Below are 19,577 nucleotides of genomic sequence, written 5' to 3'. Positions count from 1 at the left end.
GCGGGCGCTCTTGCTGCTGCACCTGAAGCACCCCTCCCGCTCCGTCCTGTGGGAATGTTAAGGAAGGTAGAAGACAAGATATTGCTTTGATATGATCCCTCCTCGCTCACTCCAGTGGGTAAACAGCAGAGCACATTCCCTTTGCAATCTCTCAAATGACCTGTTGATGGCATTTTACCATTGCACTGTGGGGAGTGTATTAACTTATGGTCTGTGGGTGTGGTTTGGGAGCTGCACGGTCAGGGGAAAAACAATGCTGTCCAGGGTTGTAAAGACTGTGGAGAGAATAATTGGGTGCACTCTTCCCACCTTGGATCAAATCTATGCTGCCAGGTGCTATAAGAAAGCAGCAGAGATAGCACATGATAGTACGCACCCCGGAAATGATCTCTTTCAGCTTCTGCCTTCTGGTACAGGGTTATAAAGACTAGGACTAGCCACCTGAGAAACAGTTTCTATCCAAATGCGATTTTGGTTTTAAATGCTGTGTAAGGCAGTCTTTATGGGAGTATATTGTATTTAATTATGGGGCATCAGAGTTTTTAGGGGGTTAACCAGGCTGGGATAGCAGGCTTGTGGGTTTTGAATGTCTGATGTAGATTTTTTTCAATTTCATTGTTCTGCATGGGACAATGACAATCTTAAAGATTATCGTAATATCGAAAACCTACTGGAAGCAAGTTGATGATTCATTAGAATACTTTAATTAAGCAATCCAGTCTGGCTTGTTCCTTGTAGGTTTCCCCTTTTATTTCCCCCTTAAAATAATAACAGAACAACACAGCCTTCTTTAAAAGAATAGTGTTTTATTCACATTCAGTTCACAGCAGGAATCTGAAGCCAGGCTTTATCTTGTGTGAGCTACATCTCAGACTTTCTGCTTGTGGGCTCCATCCTATGCACTGGCTAAGAGCCAGGAGAGTCCCAGAGTCGGAGAGAGAGAGGGTTGCGTGGGCAGCCCTTTGATCTGGTCAGCCAGGGTCATCCCCATCAACCTGGTCACACACACGAGGAAGCTCCAAGCTCCAGTCCTCCCAGTCTGGAGTCACCTTCCCCTGGGTGTCCATTCCAGGCAACAGGGAAAGGTTGGACTTGACTACTCTAGTAATAATACCCCCCCCCCACTTCCCAGGGGCATCCCCTCTGCCAGGTGAGTGGCACTTTCCTGGAGCCCCCTCCCCGGCCGGGAAGGAGAGGCGCTCTCCCGGGACTCTTTCTGAGTCACCACACAGGAAGCACCACCATGCGCTCATTTCCTCGCAGAGCCTGCAAAGCACCTGCCGGAGAGGATTTATGGGGTGCCAGCTGCTCGCCCCTCCTGACACGCTGCCGCTAGCGGAGGCGGCTATTTTCCTGCCTGGGCAGCCGGTGCCAGAGCCCCTGGCCCTGAACTCCCGGGGTCTTTCCTGTCACGTCCCACAGTTCTCTGGAAGAGGGCAAAGACCCCGGCCAGGGGGGCAAGGAGGGCATGGCCATGGCAGAGGACCGGCTTCCAAGCAGAGGGTCACAGGGAGCGGAAAGGGAAGGGGCTTGGGTGCCAGGCTGCTCTGCAAAGCACAGTGCGCTCACAAAGAGGGAGGTATCTTGGGCAGAGGAGAAATAGTTATACCAGGGAATTCTATCGCCTTTTAGAATTAGGGGATTGATATTGTTTTGTTTTGTTTGTTTTTTGTTACTATGGATGAAGGGTGGTATAGATGATGATGATGATGATGATGATTACCAGCACCCTTATGCAGGAAGCAGTGAACCAACCTAGATGATGGGACACATTCATAGAGGAGAGGGCTATTGGATAAGAATAACAGTAACAGTAATAATTTATATGCCACCCATCTGACTGGGTTGCCACAGCCACTCTGGATGGCTTCCAACAAATATAAAAGCATAATTAAAATTAAAAACCTCCCCGTACAGGGCGGCCTTCAGATGTCTCCCCAAAATTGTGTAGTTCATTTCCTTGACATCCGATGGGACGACGTTCCACAGGGCGGGTGCCACCACCAAGAAGGCCCTTGGCACTGGACCTCAGTGTCTGGGCAGAACAATGGGCATGGATATGCTCCTTCAGGGATACTGGGCCAAAGCCTTTTAGGGCTGTAAAGGTCAGCACCAACACTTGTCAAATTGTAACACTTCATTATGCTGGACATCTTAAGGCTCCTTTGGAACTCACTGGGAACATTTTCAACGTTGATGGAACAATTGTCAAGTTGTATCTTGTTAAATTTATTTGCTGGTTCTTCAAATATTAAATAAAAACTTTTGTTTTTTAAAAATTTCATACCAATCCACTTTTGACCAGAACCCGTCCCCCTAGGCTTTGAAAAGGGGCGCAACATGGGAGGCCTTTAGGCGGCTGGTAGCTCTGAGGCCAGCCGTGTTGGAATCCCAGGGGCTGCTGGAACCCGCAGGGTGAGAGGGCACTGCTGGCCCTCCGGTCTGGCCTGAGGACTTCTCAGAAGAGGCATCTGAGTGGCCACTGCGAGACTGGGGTGCAGGACGGGATGGGGACCCTTTGGCCTGATCCAGCAACCAAGCTCTTCTTGTGTTCTCGTTGTCTCAGGAGACTCCCCCATTGCCTCTCAAGAGTTTGCTAAACTGGACTCCTCACCCCACACTGCCTCTTAGGGAGCCCAAAGGCAGAAGCCTCAGGGGACAGTCAGAAGAGTCTTTGTGGCCTCAGTCTCTGTGGTCGCCCTTGGAGCCACTTGGCGTTGCCTGCTCCCTTCCGGCCACCCTGGGCAGAGCTGGGGCCCTCTTTGCAGAGGCCACTTGGAGCCTCCTCTCTGCTCCCACATCCGAAAGCCACACAACTTCCACCCCTTTCCATCTTTCTCCTCATTTGCTCAGGGATGCTGCCTCTCACCTGGGGGGCTCCTGCTCAGATGCTAGGGCCACCTCTCCCCAACTCGCTGCCCCAGCTGCAGCTGCCCCACAGCATGCTCTTGCCCCAGGCAGAGCTGCCCCCCCTGCCCTTCCCTCACACAAAGCAGCCAATGGGCAGCCCATTGCAATGGTGCCCCTCCAGCCCAGCAAAGGGCTCCTTCTCCAGCTGCTCCCACCCTCTGGGTCCCAATGGCTGCAGGAGGTCCAGGCCAGGCCAGGCGGAGGGGGGCAGCAAGAGATTGGTGCTCCCGGGAAGGAGGGAGCCTGACCCAGCCAACTCCCCAGGAAGCTGCTGCTCACAGCTGTTGGGGCGAGGAGAAGGGCACCCAGGGAGGCCTCCCTCCCCCACTGGCCTGGGGGCAGAGTCTTGAGACTTTGCTCTTGGCCCAGGTGGGCCCTTGGAAGCCGCCCAGCCAAGCCCCAAAGCGAGCGGTTCTTGGAACCTGCTGGTGTTTGCAGAGAAAACACCCCGAGATGTTGGGCTCTGGAGCCAAGCCCCTTCCATGCCTAAAACAGCACTGGCAGTACTGCCTTGGCATGGGGATCTCTTGGCAGTGCCCGTTGCCAGCCGGAATCCTGCATCCTGTTTGCTTCCTGTGCGGCAGCTGCCAGCCTGGCCCTAGGGGTCGAACAGAGGTTTGCCCTCCTGCTGGGAGCTGCGATGCTCCCTTGCCCAGGATGCTGAACCTTCTTCCCTTGGTGGGTGCCAGGATGCCCACCCAGGGCCCTTGCCTTTTTCAAAGGCTGCCTGCAGAGATCAGAGAGTGGCACATGGGACAGATGGGGCTGCAAGAGAGCTGGGGGGAGACTCCCCCCACTGCCTCCCTTTCTCCTGGCAGTTCAGATATGCCAGAGAGGGGTGGCCCTCAAGTCCTTCTGCAATAGTGCTATGGGGTAGGGAAGCCCACCTCGTCCTCTGGCATTAAAATCCCAATGGAGGGGGGCTGCCCCACACTCTTGCTGCCATTGTTGTGGCAGAGGCTTGGCCGCTGGGATGTGCAGTGGAGCCAGGAGTCCAGGAGGGGCCTGGGTGATGCTATGGGGCAGAGAGATAGGGAGGAGGGGGGCAGGAAAGGTGCCAAGCGAGGAGAGGGCAGCCAGGGAGGGAAAGGGCGGGAAGAGAGGAGCCAAGAGGAACCCCAACAAAGTGACACAGAGCTGCCACGCTGCCCCCCAAAAGGGCACAGCCAAGAAATTCAGGCCATAAAATCATAGTGTTGGAAAGGACCCCCAAAGGCCATCTAATCCAACCCCCTGCAATGCAGGAATCACAGCTCAAGCATCCATGACAAGTGGCCATCCAACCTCTGCTTCTCAACCTCCAGTGAAGGAGACGCCACCATCTCCTGAGGTCGTCTGTTCCACTGTCAAATGGCTGTTACTTCTCAAAAGGAACTGAAATGAGCTGCCAATTATTGTCATCAGGACAGAAGGGAAGCAGACAAGAGATTCTTCCTGAACCAAGTATCTGCCAGTGCCGAATGTGGTGGCTAGGAAGGGGGGCAGCATTGAGAGGCCTTTGCTGGCCCTCAGTTTGGTTCTGGGGTGGATTCCATGCACTGCCCCCCCAAAAACCTATTATTCTATTTACTAAATTTGTATACCACCTTCATCAGATCACAGGGCAGTTCACAACATAAAAATACAAAATGAAAACACAAGATACATAATAAAACAAAAGCAATACGGGCCAATGCCCTCCCTCGCTCCCATGCACATTTCAAAGGATGCAGAACGTTAACCAGCCCAACGCCTAGCCCAAGAGAAAGGCACCTCGAGATTCATGCCCCTCTGTGCCCATGGGCGCTGGCTTCCTCAGAGGTGATGTGCAGCTGTGCGCAGCTGCATCCCATGCGCAGGAGGCTCAGAGGAGGAAGCGATGCTGCTGCAAATGGCAGGAGGGGGGAGTGTGGCTCTTGCGCATGAATCCTGCTAGTGGTCTTCCCACGATGGGCATCTGGTTGGCCACTGGGAGAAGAGGATGCTGGGCGAGGTGGGCAATGGCCCTGATCCGGCTGCAGGCTCTCCTTATGTCCCCGCCAGGAGGAGGGTGGCCTGGCTGGCTTCTTCCCCCGGTGGTGGAGGGGTCACAGGAGAGTTACCTCGCTGCCCCGCAGGGCACCCCCTCTGGGGCTCCCAACTGGAGGCCTTCCCGGAGGGCATGAATCAGCTTTTCGCAGCTTGTTAAAAAATCCCCGTCCCACCTCTTGTTTTCGTGCCTCCGACCAGGAAATGAGCTTTGCCACTTTGCCAGGGAGAGTCAGCCGGAGGCCAGGCCCATAAAGCTCCCCTTTATAAGCACCTGTGGGGCAGACATTCCGCAGGGAGACCGAGGCAGGAGGAGAAGCAGCCTCCCCCAGAACCCAGAGACCCACGAGAAGCCCCACGATGGCTGCGAAAGCGAGGCTGGGGGCAGCAGCGGCATTCTGGGCCCCCCTGAGGGGCTGCCTACTCCTCACGCTCCTGCTCCAGCTGCCAGGAGCAAGGGCCCTTTGCTACTTCCATGCGCAAGGTGAGGCGGCCGTGGGGGAAACAGGCGGGGGTCCAAGGCGAGGGACAACAGAATTGTGGAGGTCACCCCAAAGGTCATCCAGTCCAACCCCTCTGCAGTGCAGGAATCTCAACTAAAGCATCCGTGGCAGAGGGTCACCAAAGCTCTGCTCAAAAACCTCCAAGGAAGGTTCCTCTGTCAAACAGCTCTTGCCACCAGAAAGTTTCCCCTGATGTTGAGTGGGAATCCCCTTTCTTGCAACTTGGGTTCGAGTCCCACCATCTAGCGCAAGAGAAAACAATCTTGCTCCATGTGACTGGCCTTGAGAGACTGGAAGATCAGGAACAGCCCTCAGGGGCCCTTGGGCTACGCAGCCTTGAGGCTACCCAAGGCTAGCACTAATCTTCAAATGTACAGAAATATTGCAAAGAAGTGGACTCACTAGCAGGCTTTGAGTAGTAAGCCCTTACAATCAACAAAATTAAGGTAGAGAATGTATGGTAATAATTGAAAGAATCTAGAGGCAATGAGAGAACAATCAAGGTATAATAATGATAAGAATATAGTAACATTTTATTTTTATTTTAAGAAAGCTATATTAAAAGAAAATTAAACAAGTATAAGAAGTAAATATGCAAGAAACCAGAAGAGGAAGTTGAGGGAAGTTGGGGGGGGGGTTGTATCTGGGGAAGTTGTCTTTTCTTTTTGTGAACAATGTTACAGTGATGAATATAAAACTGCAAAATTTAATTAAAAATAATTTTTTTAAAAAATAAATAAATCTTCACATGGCAAAGGAGCAGATTCAGACTTGACCTTAGGAAGACCCTTGTGACAGTAAGAGTGATTCAACCACAGAACGGGCTCCCCTGGAGGATGGCGGACTCTCCTTCCGTGGAGGTTTTTAAGCAGAGGTCAGGCGGCCGTCTGTTGGGGCTCCTTCAGCCGAGAGTCCTGCATCGCAGAGGGTTGGGCTGGATGATCCCTGGGTTTCCCTTGCCACCCTACAAGCCTGATTCTAGAGAGGCAGGAGGAGACTGGCGGTGGCCCAAGAGCACCCAGTGCTCCCCGCTTGGCCGGGATCTGGCTGAGAACGCAGCTGGCAGAGCCGAGGGCCAGATCCGGCGCCAGCCCTCCTCCCTGACCGCCCTCCCTCCTTCCTTCCAGCCCCCTGCCTCTACAAGGAAAAGCACTTTGGCCCCGGAGAGTCCTGGCAGGATGCCAACTGCTCCAAGTGCTTCTGCCTGGACCCCCTTGGCGTGGGCTGCTGCGACATGTGAGTTGGGCAAGGGGGGTGCATGTGGGCTGCAATGAGCAGGGAGGGGGCACGTGTCTGGGAGGGGAAACGCAAGGAGACCCCCCTCCCAAGTAGCAGCTCCCAGAGGGCACCACACCTGGAAGGGGCCCGGGCAGGTGAGGCGCCTGGAAGACGCCACCCAAGGGTGAAAATGGGGTCCTGGCCCCTGAGGCATCCTTGCTCCAGGCTCTCCTGGCATTGCTGCACCCGGGGCCAAGGCCGGGCAAAGGGGTCATTTCTGGGACACAGGAAAGAGTAGGGAAAAGCAAGCAAAAGTCAGGGATTGGGACCCGGTGTTGCTGCCTGAGCAGCTTTGAGCCTGCGATCTGAGGAGATGCCGAGTCTAGCAGAGCATGAGACTCTTCAACTCGGGGCAAGAGATTTGCCCCACGATGGGCAAAAAAAAATCTGCATTGAAGGGGGTTGGACTGGATGACCCTTGTGGTCCCTTCCAAATCTACACTTCTTTGAGGGGCCCACTGAGAAGAAACCCACCTGCCCAAGGAGGGGTGAAGTCTGACCCCCGTTTCTGAGTGGGGACGGGACCGCCTGGCACAGCAGCTCAGAGGGCCAGGGAGGGCCGAGTTCGAATCCTCTCCTGCTGGTCTCATTGGACGATCAGAGCCAGCCCCATGCCCCCCCATGGCCAGCCTAGCAGGTGCAAAGTGGGGGGGGGGTGGAGACCTTCACAGCCCCAGCTCAACTCCTTGCAGGGATGGCAGGATCAAGCTGAGAGGCAGTTGGGTGTCTGAGAGAGATGCCTCCTTCTCCTCCTCGCTCCCTGCCAAGCCCCCCCCCAGGGCCCCCCCTATAAATCAGCCACAGGGCCATGCGGGGCCCGGCGGGCCCCCCACCCACATCAACCACCCCAAGGAGGGGAGCTGCATGGCTGAAAGCAGGAGGAGGATTGGGGCCCCCTCAGCACCCAGTGGCTGCAGGGAGCCTGGATCAGGCCCACAGTGCCATGGGGGGGGGGGAGTAGGCCAAGGGGGGTGCTTTTGCTCTGAGAAGCTCAAGAGCCACTGGACTGGCTGGGCCTGATCCGGCAGCCTCTCCCCATGTTCTCATTGCCCCCTCTCCTCCGCGCAGGATGCAGCCTCCGGTCGACTTCCCCGCCTGGTGCGAAGCGCGCTACGACTCCCGGGCCTGCAAGATCTCGCTGGTGCAGAGAGGCAGGCCGAGGCTGCCCTGCGTGAACAACCTGGAGCCCGGCTGGGGGTCAGGCCAGGCCCCTGAGCAGCAGCCTGGCAGCCGAGGGGGGGCCAAGGCCCGGCTGGGGAGGCAGAGCCTGGAAGCGAAGCGCTGAAGGGGGGGGGGCGAAGCAGCAGCGCCAGAGGCACCCAGAAAGAAAGAAAGAAAGAGGGTCTTGCTAGCCACCATCACCAGAGGACCCCCCCCCCCGCACCTGTAGAGCAAGAACTCCCCCCAGCTTTGCTTACTGCCCACCCCTGCCCTCTTCCTAGGGTGGGCACCTTGCCCCTTCCCTCCTCCAGATGCCAAGCAGGGAGGGTGCCAGCACCCCGACCCTCTCCTGATCAGACGCCTTTGCCATGAATTCCCCCAGAAATTGGGGTCTGGCTGGCTCCCCACCCCTGCAGATATTGGGCCTGCTTTTATCCCCAAATATATCCAAAACGGGGTGGGCAGGGGGTGTGGATGTCCTGGGCTGCTGCCCCCCATTTCCAGCTTCTTCTCCCTCCCCCCACCCCAGTCTGCTGGCTCCTCTGTTAAGCAGCCAAAGCCCCCCACCCCCCAAAAAACCCACTAAAGGGAACCACTAAAGAGAACTAGGGGTCCAGACCACTCTGTGCGGGGGGGGGGGTGTGCCATGAGGGAAGAGGGCTGGGCCTGACCCAGAGATGGGCGCGATCCGCAGCCAAAGCTCTTCCTTAGGGCGTAGAGAGAGCATGTCTGACTCTTCAAATAAACACCCCATGAAACAGCAGAAAGGCTCTGATTCCGTGGATTTCTTGGGGGGGGGGGAGAGACATGGGCAGGAGGGGAAGGGTCTCCTGTGGCCCCCACCCTCCTGGGCAAAGGATGGCACCTGCAGAGTATGGGGGGGGCAGCCATTGCAGCAGATTTTTATTAACCAACAGACACAAAACACAGCATTGGGGGAGATGAAGCTGGGAAGCCCCTCCAGCTTTTCACCACAGTGACCCCCATGGTTTGCAACAGCCCCCCCCCCCCACAACACTCTGGAAAAAAGGACAAGGGCAGGTTGGAGGCAGCGCCCCCTTCTCCATGGGAGAAATTCACACACCAGACGGGGAGTGGGGCAGGGAGAGGGAGGGAGCCCAGCTGAAGAGCCCCCCCTGCTTGCACCCCAGACCTTCCAGCCAAAGCCCCCCCCCAATCAGGATCATGCCTCTCTGAGGCCACACAGAGGAACGGGACACTCAGACACGCAGAGGCGCCCTCAGATGGTGAGGGAGTTGGCGCCAGGGACCTGGGAGACGGAGGAGGCCAGGAGCGGGTTGGTGGGCAAGACCTTGATGGGCAGGTCCCAGCTGAAGGTGTCCACGTCCATCTGCTCCACCCCCAACCACCGGGAGGCTTCTTCCGAGGGGGGGCCCTCCGGGGGAACCTGCCGCTGCGACGCCTCGCGGGACGTCACAAACTCAAAGTGCAGCCGCCACTTCAGGGACACTGCAAAGAGGGGGGTGGCATCAGCAGAGGCGCTCTGGGCTGCTCCCACTGAACAGCCCCCTCCACTCACCCCCCACCCCACAGCGGCAGGGAGAGCGGAACCGGCACTTGGCTCCCAGGTGTTGGGGGCCAGCAAGGACCCCCTTCTGTTCAAACCAAGGGAAGCGAGAACATCTGGGGGGCTCCCTCTGTCAGTGGGTGACAGCCAGCCAAGGGGCAGGGAGGAGGGGGTGCCCATGGGTCAGGGGTGCCAGGAGAGTGCCAGCTTGTGGCTGGTACGGGGGGGGGGTCAAAGAGGTGCTTCCAGCAGCAGCACCTTTTTGTGACTCTTTTGTAGGTGGCCTTGGCTTAAGGACACAGGAACCAGCTTCAGAGCTGGCATATTGGCCTGCCCAGCTTTGCCCACTGGGCACTGACTGGCATCAGCTTTCTGCAGTTCAGGGGTGCCAGGAGAGTGCCATCTTGTGGCTGGTACAGGGAGGGGGTCAAAGAGGTGCTTCCAGCAGCAGCCCCCTCTGGCTTAGGGGCACAGGAACCAGCCTCAGAGCTGGCGTACTGGACTGCCCAGCTTTGCCCCCTGGGCACTGACTGGCAGCAGCTCTCTATGCCTGCAAAGCAGTCGCCCCCCTGAAAGCTGCCCGGCCCCTCCCTCCCGGGCCCTGGAAGGACTCACCGATGTTGGTGCTGAACCCCGGGGCAGAGCTGAGCGGGATGGGCAGGCTGAAGCTGGTGCGCGAGGTGTGCAGACAGGACTCCTGGTGGCGGGCGTGGGTGCTGTAGGAGATGGGCTGCCCGCGCCGGTGCTGGAAGGCCTCCTGGATCCGCTCCTCCGTCTGCAGGCTCACCAGGTACTAGCGGCCAGAGAGCAGAGGGCAAGCCCAGAGGCCGGGTGAGCACCCGACTGGCACCCCACACCCTCGACCCCCCCACCCCCCCATTTTGCCATCCTGGAGGGCACCCCCACCCCCCCAGCCTCACCTGCAGGCATGGGATGTCCCCTTCGGAGAAGTTGAAGGTGCCCACAATGTCCTCGCCAATCTTGTAGACGGCCTTGAAGATGCAGAAGGTGCCCACTTTGCCGCGGGAATTGCTGATGTTGTACAAGTCTGGGAGCAAGGGGGGGGGACTCAGTCGGGGGGGCGGGAGAGAAAAAGGTGCGCCCCACCTGGAATTGAACACGGCTGCGCTCCCCCCGCCCAGTGAAAACCAGCCTCTTGTGCGGTGGCTGAATGAGGCACTGTGCCCCGTGGCATGAGGGGCACCTTAAGCCACACGGAAGAAGGCGCCGGCTCCTTTTCTGCTGCTCCAAAGGGAGGTCCAGACAAAAGGATGCAAGGTGCAAAGGGGATCCCAGCGAAATATCAGGAAGAACTTTCCAAGTCTCCCTTGTAATAAGGGCAACCTGGTGACTAGACTTTCTGTTTTTGTGCCCATAACCTAAGTTCCAGGAGTCACATGCAGGGTGGATAAAAATCAATGATTTAAAAAATAATAATTTAAATTGGATTTTTTAAAAATTTAAATTTTTAAATCCAAATTTAAATTGGATTTTTAAAATAAAATGCTTTCAGAGGAAAAGTCTTTCTAAATATAGCTTTCTATTTAAGTTATATTATAGTCCAAAAGCTATTCATCAGGAAATAAGGATTTGTTTTAAGTTTTTCATGTGTGCTAAAACTCACTCTAAGTTTTTTTTTTAATTGTTTAACCACATCAGTTAACAAACTTGGATACATGTTATTGTTTTAGTTAAATAAATTGTTATTAAGGAAATTATTATTTTTCTCCTTCCAATTAAGTACAGCAGAAAAGTTGTCCCAAGTATAAACAGTTAACTTATTAAACCTCACAATAATTTCATAATTATCTGTCTAGGTATTTCTAACAGTATAACCTAATCAGTAACTTTTTATATAACTGTAAAAACTACTCTGAAAATTTATTATTCTGAAAAGGAAACCTTCATCTGTAAATATTATGATTATATCAGCAAGAAGGAGTCTTTCTGTAAAAAAAAGGATTGAAATCAAGTCTTCCTGACTAGTGATTGAAATCATGATTGAAATCAAATTGATTTAAATTGATATGATTTCATTCAAATCCACCCTGGTCACATGGCAAATAGCTTTTCTTTCTTTCTTTTTTACCGTTTCTCAACTTTATTTTCAGGGCAGGAGAGATTTTATTCCATTGTATTGAGCTTGGAAGATGCTCTGCTCATTTTCTCTTTGGGCTTTGAAGTAAGCAGATAGATCTTCAAAGATGCTGAGCATGTATCCAACTCCGTCGACAGGATCCTTGAACAGGGTCATTTCCCCCATTCGGGGAGACCCTTAAATTACCACGTCTATTTGAGTTTATTCATGCTGCTCTTCCTAGATTTCTTTTTTTGACAAATGGCTTTCTCTCCCAGGGCAGTGGGGCAGGAGAGCCGGTGAACTGGGGGGGGGGGGGTGAGGCGACTTACGGAGGCTCCTTCTGGAGGTGGCCGCCATCAGCAGCTCGGTGGCCAAGTCGGCCAGCCGGGAATCCTTCTTGGCCCCCTCCTCCTCCTCCAGGAAAGGGTTGGAGGGGGCCACGGCCTCATCCTGGGGGCACTGGTAGTCCTTGAGTCCTGCGGAGGGAGAGGCAGCATGGGCTGTTTTGCGGGGAGGGGGCGTCAAGAGGTCCTCTCCCCCCCCAATCCGGTCTGCGCAGGGGCAGCCCCCCCCGCCTTACCATGGAGCACCAGCACCCGGAAGGGGACGCGCAGGAGCTTGATGGGCGAGTTGACCCTCTGGCAGCCGATGGTCAGCTTGTAGACGTACTTGACCGCCTGCCCCCGGAAGGAGGGGGGGCCGTCCACCGGCAACGTCTCGCAGTACGAGTCTGGGGAAAGGGGGGCGTGAGCCTCAGCATCAAGGGCTTGGGCTCCCATGGCTGGGTGGGAGGGGGCAGCCAGCAGGAGGAGAAGAAGAGCAAATGAAAAAGCCTTGCACTGTAGCGGGGTGGGATGGATGACCCATGGGGTCCCTTTCAACTCTTATTCCGACTCCAAAAGGGCCCAGTTCCAAGCGCAGGGCCACGGGGCTGCCTCCCCAGAAGGCCTCTTGTTGCTTCCATGTGCCCCGGGATCCTTCTTGAGCAAGCCCCCCAACACCCTCGGTATGAAAAGCAGGGGGCAGATCTGAGCACGCTGGGGGGGGGGGGTCTTCCACATGCCCCTTCCCCACCTTTTTAGAGACTCCCAAGCAGGCAGAGGCCGGGTTTTGGGTTTTTTTGGGGGGGGCAGCAGGCAGGTTGGGGCAGTGAAGCCCATGAGGCAATGCAGGGTCAGGTGGGGCTGGGGCTGCCCTGGCCTCCCCCTGGGGGTCTCAGCCCCACTGCCTGGCTTCCTCTTCCAGATCACCTCTGGGCGGCAATGGAAGTGGGAAAGTGGGGCTGGCGTGTGGGGAGCCCAGAGCCCTTCCCCACAGGAGAGGTCATCCCTCGCCTCCGCCCAGCCCCGCCTTGGGGCTCCCCAGCACCCCTCCCCTAGGGTGGGGGGCAAGGCAGACGGGCGAGAAGGGGCTACTCACAGGTTTTGGACTCTCCTGGATCCAGTCGCAAGTCACAGAAGAGGATCTTTGGGGGGGTGGACAGGATGCAGTGGCCCCGCTCCCCTGCAAGGCAAAAGGGGCCGTGGGCACAGACTCACGCCCAGGACTACCCGTCATCCTCCTGCCACCCTGGCAGGCTCTCCTGCCTTCTCACCGGCCCCCAAGTGACCCCCCCGCCCTGCCCCTCCTCCAGGCCAAGGAAGGAAGCTCTCTGGAAGGAGCTCAGCCTCACCTCTGTTGGGGACAAAAACCGTCTCGTTCTCGGCCTGGACGTCGTGCCGGCTGTCTTCCGAAGGGGGAAGAGCTACCCGACTCTCGCTGGCGTGGAACTGGCAGTGGATCTGAGCGCTGGCCCAGGCCAGCATTTCACTGGGGGGGGGGGAGAGAGAGAGGGGCAGGTCGTGAGGGAGACGGGGCAGAGACCCAGGGGAAGAAGGCCCATGAACATGAGGAGAGCCTGCAGCTGGATCAGGCCCACCCAGTCCAGCATGCTGCTCTCACACTGGCCAGCCAGGTGCCTAGGATGGGAAACCCCCAAAGAAGATTGGAGCAGAACAGCAACTCCCTCCCCTCCTGGGTGCTTGAGCTGAGATTCCTGCATTGCAGGGGGTTGGACTAGATGGCCCTCGGGGGCCCTTCCAGGAGTCTACGATTTGGTTTCCAGCATCTGGGATTCAGAAGCGTTCCTGCCTCTAACCAGGGAGGCAGCGCACAGCTGTTCGACTAGGAGACATCGATGGCCCTCTCCTCCGTGGGGAGAGAAGGCAAGCGCAGCCTGAAAGACATCCCAGCTCAGGGGTGTCTGTGTGTTTTCCTCATTCATTCAGATTTTCCAGATCTGAAAGTGCCACCTGCTCTCAGTGGTGAAGCTGCATGCTCTGGCACCGGGGGCGGAGAGCAGGTGGGGCATGGCACGTCGCCCACAGAGGCGTGGCGTGCGTCCTGGGGGTGTGGCGCCCGACATGGGGGGGTACATGGTGTGTGTCGGGGGGGCAGCCGCGATAGTACCCCCCTCCCCGATGGTGCCAGGGGCGGTGTGCTCCGCCGCCAGTGCCTGCTCTCTGCAGAGGAGTCCCTCCACCCAGACAGCTCAGGGCTTTCTGCTACCTCTTTCCAGGAAAAAGGCTGGCAAGCTGGAACCCAGCGCCTTCCAGACCCCTTGGGGGTAGAGGACCCCCTGGACCATGTTCCTGTGGTGTCTGGAGGAACCCCAGCCCCTCTTCCTCCCTTCTCAGCACCGCACACCAGGTAGGAAAACAACACAAACCTTGTGATGAGGAACCTAACTATCTAGATCACCCCCAGGTGATCTGTTCCCACATTACTCACAAACCTGGGCAGGTTTCAAAAGCCACGGAGGGTCTGAGGCCACAAGATGCCCCTCGGGAATAAATGGGGCTCAAGCCTGGTGTGGAGGTGACCGACTGGCCCAAGGGGAGAAAGAGGGAAAACGCCCTGGTGGGGCTCTGGGAATATTTTCGGGGAGCCTCGAGGGGATGATCCCAGAAGCATGCTTGGAAAACAACGCTCCAAAAATTCCTGATGGTGGAGGACAAGGTCACCTGGCACGCCAGCCCCTCTGTCTAACACTTTCCAGGACTTCTACTATTTATTAACAAAACAAAACAAAGTGCAAATTTGACCAATAACCTAAATAATCAAGACTCCAAACCATAAAACGTCACAGCCCAGAAGGGCATAAGTACAAAAACAGAGGACAGCTCCAAAGGGATAATAAAGTACTGTATTAACTCATACAAGGGTCCCCTTTACAATTCGTTATAAACATGAGAGTCTTCTCTGGCTGTAAAGGTGCCCCATTATTCAGATTAAAGGTTCAATATGGTCTTAAATGCGCCAGAAATTAGCTTATACAGGTGACAGTGGGTGACTTGTGTGCCTCAATTTTTGTATAGAAAATAAAGTCATATTAAAAACCAGTCATTCGAGCTGCACCCTTTTCAAGAAGGGCAACTTGCCAAACCCTGGAATGCCAGAAATCCAAATTATCAAGATTAAAGGTCTTCCAGGATTCGAAAACACAGCCCTGGGCTGCAGTAAAGAGGTGAAAAGTTCTTTCCTTTTCACATCCCATTCTGTTTCCTTCCACATAGAGGCTCAAAGATGGGAGCACTTTCACAGAAACGTTCCGCAGCGCAGGAGACAGGAAGCTTGTGGCACCCCAGAGCGAGCTGAGAGCCACAGAACTGCTCTGCCAGGCGACTATGGGCTGCAGCGCTCACCAGGCAGCCCCAGAGCCCCCCTGGCACTGCACCAAGCTGGTCCCAGCCACTGAGAGGTCCAGGAGAACTGGGGGGGGGGGTCCCCTTCCCGCTGTCCATCTCCCAGCACAAGTCACCCACCAGGGAGACCACAGTTGGATTCCACCTCACAGGCTGCCTTGAAACCATCAGCACCTGGTTCCTCACCTGGGGGTGCGCCTGGAGGGCCCCCCTCACAAAGGAGGCTCCAGCAGAAGCAGAAACGGGGAGTGTCTGGTCTGGGGTGCCAGCCATGGCCTCTCACCGAAAATGGGCCTGGCTACAGGCACCCCAGCCGCACGCCGGCTAAGTGCAAGGAGAGCATGGCAGATGTTGGAGACCATGGACCAGAAACTCCAAAAGTCTGCTTCTCCTCGCCTTCCACACTCTGCCAGTGACTCCCCCCACGGTCGCTGGGGTCCTTGTCTTGCTGCTATGAGCTGCTTTTTAATTACTTTGCCATTAGCCACTCTGAAGGTCTTTCTGACCAAAAGATCAAAATAAAAACACCGTAAATAAAACAACCATTTCTGCATCAAATGGAAGTGGGGGAAAGGCGGGGGTCCTGAGAGGCCGCAGAAGGAGGGTTTTGCAATGCCACAGCAAGCCAGAACTGCATCCGGGAAGGCAGACCCACTTGGCTGCCACAGCTGCTCCCTTTGGGGTGGCCAGGATGTGCCCCGGGAGATTGGCAGAAGCAAAGAGGGTATGGGCCAGCCCTTCCCACACTTGACTGCCCCCCACCCTCAGGCTCCAGGAGATGGCTGCCCGGTTCATGCCGCTCCAGATGATTGGGAGGAGAAAAACCAGCGGGAGCGCATGAGAGCAACCCAGTCAGATGGGGGGCTAACTGTTGTTATTATTCTACTGTGCACCAAACCCAACCTGCTGCCCTCCCTTGCTGGATGTCTCCTTTCTCCACCACACAGATTTAATAGACGCAGAGTTGGGCGGGATCCTGGGGTCATCTAGTCCAACCCCCTGTGATGCAGGAGTGGCAACCGCAAAGCCCATCAACAGCCCGCACAGGCCAGCCGGCTGAAAAACAAATACCCCGCCTGAGGACCTGGGCACCTCAAGAAAAGTGTCCAAACTGGTCAAGCCAGCTTCACCGCATAACCAGGCTGGGGCCGGCCGTGGAGAAGCATCTCTCTCGGATCTGGTAGGTGACAAGGAAGGCAGCCATCCCACGTCAGGGCCTGAGGCCAAAAGCGGGAGGGAAGGGCAGGGGCAGCTGGCACGCACAGGCTGGGCTCAACCAAACACCCACGGAACTCCTTTCTGAGGAGACCAGCATCTTCCAGGACAGGCCGGCTGGGCGAAGGCCGCCCAAAGGAAGCCTGCAGAGGACCCCCTCCTCCTGAGGGAGCCCCGGCCACAGTGCTGAGGGGATGCGGGTCCCCATCTGCCTGCTGCTGCCACTGCCACCCCCGGCAGCATGGGCACAGAGCAGGCAGAACGGCAACCTTAAAGGCCTGTGGCAATGCAGCAAAATGGAGCCCAGGCTGGCACAGCCAGTGGAGGGGGGGAAGGGGCCGCTCTTGGCTGCTCTGAACTGGGTGGGGAAGCCTTAATGGATCTCTGTGTACTTTCAGCACTTATCTGTACAGTACTGTACTTTCTCAAGTCCTTAACTGCTCCCAGGTTCACCTGTGACCGCTCAATTGCCACATAAAACATTGCATCAGTTGTTGGGGCAGCCTCAAGAACAGCCTCCCTCTCTCGATTCCGGTAGGTAGCCGTCTTGGTCTGACGCAGTCAAAATAAATTAAAAAATTAAAAATTGTCCAGTAGCACCTTCGAGACCAACTAAGTTTGTCCTGGGTATAATCTTTCGTGTGCATCTGAAGAACTGTGCATGCACACGAAAGCTTAGACCCAAAACAAACGTAGTTGGTCTCGAAGGTGCTACTGGACAATTTTCTAATGTTTCTTTAGCCTCCCTCTCGCACAAGAGGCAGCGCCAACCCTGCGGAGGGGGCCTGGCGCCAGGCTCAGGAAGAGAGCCCCGAGGCCACGGAGCACAAAGGCCACAGCTCCCCAGCCCTGCCTCAGAGTCCAGCAGCCTTTGGCCACGCGGCTGTGAGGGGCAAGGAGCCTCCCTGGACTTCAGCGCATACGGTCAGCGAGCCAAGGCCTGGCAAGACCCCCAACTCCCTGCCTGGCCTGACTTGACTCACTGGTCTCCCCCACTGATCCCATCCTTTAAACAAATAGATCCCTGCACTGGATCTGTCCAGTCCAGCATCCGGTTCTCCAGGCGGCCTGAGCTCACGGTGCCTCTTCTGGGAAGCCCCCAGGAGGACATGAGCCCCTGCTTTCAAGGGGGTGTTGACGCTCCCCACAAACGCTCCTAACTAGCATCAGAAGACAGGCCTACCCCTTCGGGAAAATGTGGTGGCTGAGCAGTGGTGAGGCCTGGCAGGTAGACCTGCCCACTAAGAAACTTGCCCTGCAGAGGGTTGGACTAGAAGACCCCTGGGGACCCCTCTACCTCTGTGATCCACCCTTTCTCAGTGAGTCAGCCCAGCATCCAGGTTGCTCTTTCAACCCACAGGGAGCCTCCCACCCCCCAGCAAGCCCTTTATGAATGGCACTGCTGATGCAATCAACTCTGCACCCCCCTCCCCCAAAAATGCCAACACGGCAACACTGGACATGCCCTGCCCTAAACTGGGATACCCGCACTGGATTTCCTTGCAAGGCTGGCGTAATCCACACTCGCTCAGCCACAGCCCTACAATGATGGGACTTGATCTGCCCTGGCAGAGAATTTTTTAAAATGTTTACAATCTCAGAAAAATATTCTTTTGGGGTGAAATAAACTCAAGAATTTAAAAGAGTATGAACTGAATTTACACTCAGTCCCGGACCTCTTTGAATTGCTTTGCTATTTCTCCACCAGCAAAAACCAGCAGAAAATTACAAGTTCCTTCTCTATATAATGGGCGTTTCATACTCATCTCCTCTTTGCCTAATTGGCTGGATCCACCTTCCTGAATGTCAATCATTGAGACGGCTTCATCCATTGGCTAGAAGCACCATCAACCAGGAAGAAGCAAAGAGCCCTTTGGCCTCCGCGTTTCGCTCTCATCTGCGATTCCAGAGGGACTGAGAAGCTGCGTGCAAAACTCCCCTTGTTCGAGGCGCATTTTGCAGCAGGGAATTTCATGAGCGTGAGCAGTTTCTGATCTCTGGGTGCAAAACTGGGCCTAAGATTTCAGATCAAAACTGCAGAATGGAAGGAGAGGGGGACCTTTTTCTGCCTCCCCGCTTCCAGCTACTCTCCAAAGACTGGAGAAGAGACCCTCTTAAGAATACTAGGGGGGTGGGCAGGGCCAGATTTAGGTTTGATGAGGCCCAGCTATCCTTTGTCAACAACAAATTGTTGCTGTTTTTTGTGTTGAATATATGCTTTATGGTAATTTATGGACCTAATAGGTATCTAAAACCATTTGCACATGCAGAATGTAGGCACCCTATATATAGAAAGGAGCAAACCAGGGATATTTGAGGGAGCAGGCGGGGCTCATTTCTTACTTCATAGGAGCCTACACAACACAAAAGACGGTGGCTGTATGTAGGTTTTTTCTATTTGTTTTTTATCTTCTATTTTGTAAATGTACATCCAGGTTTTTTTCCTTTTAATTTTTTTTTGGGGGGGGGGCCAAGAGAGTGGGGCCCTAAGCTAGAGCTTGTTGAGCTTATATGTCAATCCGGCACCGGGGGAAGGACTAGACGGGGCTTCCTCAACCTCAGCCCTCCAGATGTTTTGAGACTACAATTCCCATCATCCCCGACCCCTGGTCCTGCTCGCGAGGGATCCTGGGAGTTGTAGGCCAAAAAACACCTGGAGGGCCGAGGTTGAGGAAGAAGCCTGCACTAGAGCATGTGAAAAAGAGCATAAGAGCTTAGCTGCACTTCGTTCATTTTCTGCTTCTCAAAAAGCGCCCCTGGACACCCCGAGGTTGCGCCCGCGACCTCCGTTTCGGGCGCCCTCCGGCTCCTGCCTCGCCCGTCTCGCTTGCTTTGCGCGTTTCTCGTGCCAAAGGCGGGCGCGACGGAGAAATGCCCACGCTCGCCGGTCCGACGGAGGAGTTTCCCGGCCCCGGCCCTCCCTCCCGCCCGCCCGGCCCCCGGCTCTACCTGGAGGCGGAGGTGGCGTCGGGCGGCAGCGGGTTGCGCAGCGTGACGAGGCACTCGAGGGGCTCCCCGGCCAGGAAGACCGCCCCGCGGAGCAGCGCCGCCGACACCTCGATCATGGCCGGCGGGCGGGGGGGCGAGGGACCCAGGCGTCCGGGAGGGGAGAGCGCCACGGGGACCCGCTCGGCTGTCCTCGGAAGCGCCCGCCCGAGGCCCCGCCCCCCCGCCTGCCTTCGGCGCAGCTCGGCTCTTTCCGCCTCGGCAGT

The 19,577-nt window shown here is 56.0% G+C and overlaps 1 protein-coding gene and 1 long non-coding RNA gene across 2 annotated transcripts; one reads left to right on the top strand and one right to left on the bottom strand.

The window, feature by feature from the left end:
- The first annotated feature begins 415 nt into the window (after nt 1-415).
- On the top strand, nt 416-8,038 carry LOC308458795. The gene is made up of 2 exons (XR_013977670.1): nt 416-7,186; nt 7,657-8,038. It is a non-coding gene; the product is annotated as an uncharacterized lncRNA (long non-coding RNA).
- RGP1 (RGP1 homolog, RAB6A GEF complex partner 1) lies at nt 5,930-19,497 on the bottom strand. The gene is made up of 8 exons (XM_080973608.1): nt 19,315-19,497; nt 13,140-13,276; nt 12,887-12,970; nt 12,048-12,197; nt 11,797-11,943; nt 10,308-10,435; nt 10,003-10,180; nt 5,930-9,329 (listed from the first exon to the last, which is right to left on the bottom strand). The coding sequence occupies exons 1-8, from the start codon at nt 19,428-19,430 to the stop codon at nt 9,100-9,102; spliced, it is 1,170 nt and encodes a 389-aa protein (XP_080829734.1). The 5' UTR covers nt 19,431-19,497; the 3' UTR covers nt 5,930-9,099.
- Between the last annotated feature and the right edge of the window lie 80 nt (nt 19,498-19,577).

Source organism: Podarcis pityusensis, assembly GCF_964106645.2.
Source record: "Podarcis pityusensis genome assembly, chromosome: 11".
NCBI lineage: Eukaryota > Metazoa > Chordata > Lepidosauria > Squamata > Lacertidae > Podarcis > Podarcis pityusensis.
This window is presented reverse-complemented; position numbering and strand designations above follow the sequence as displayed.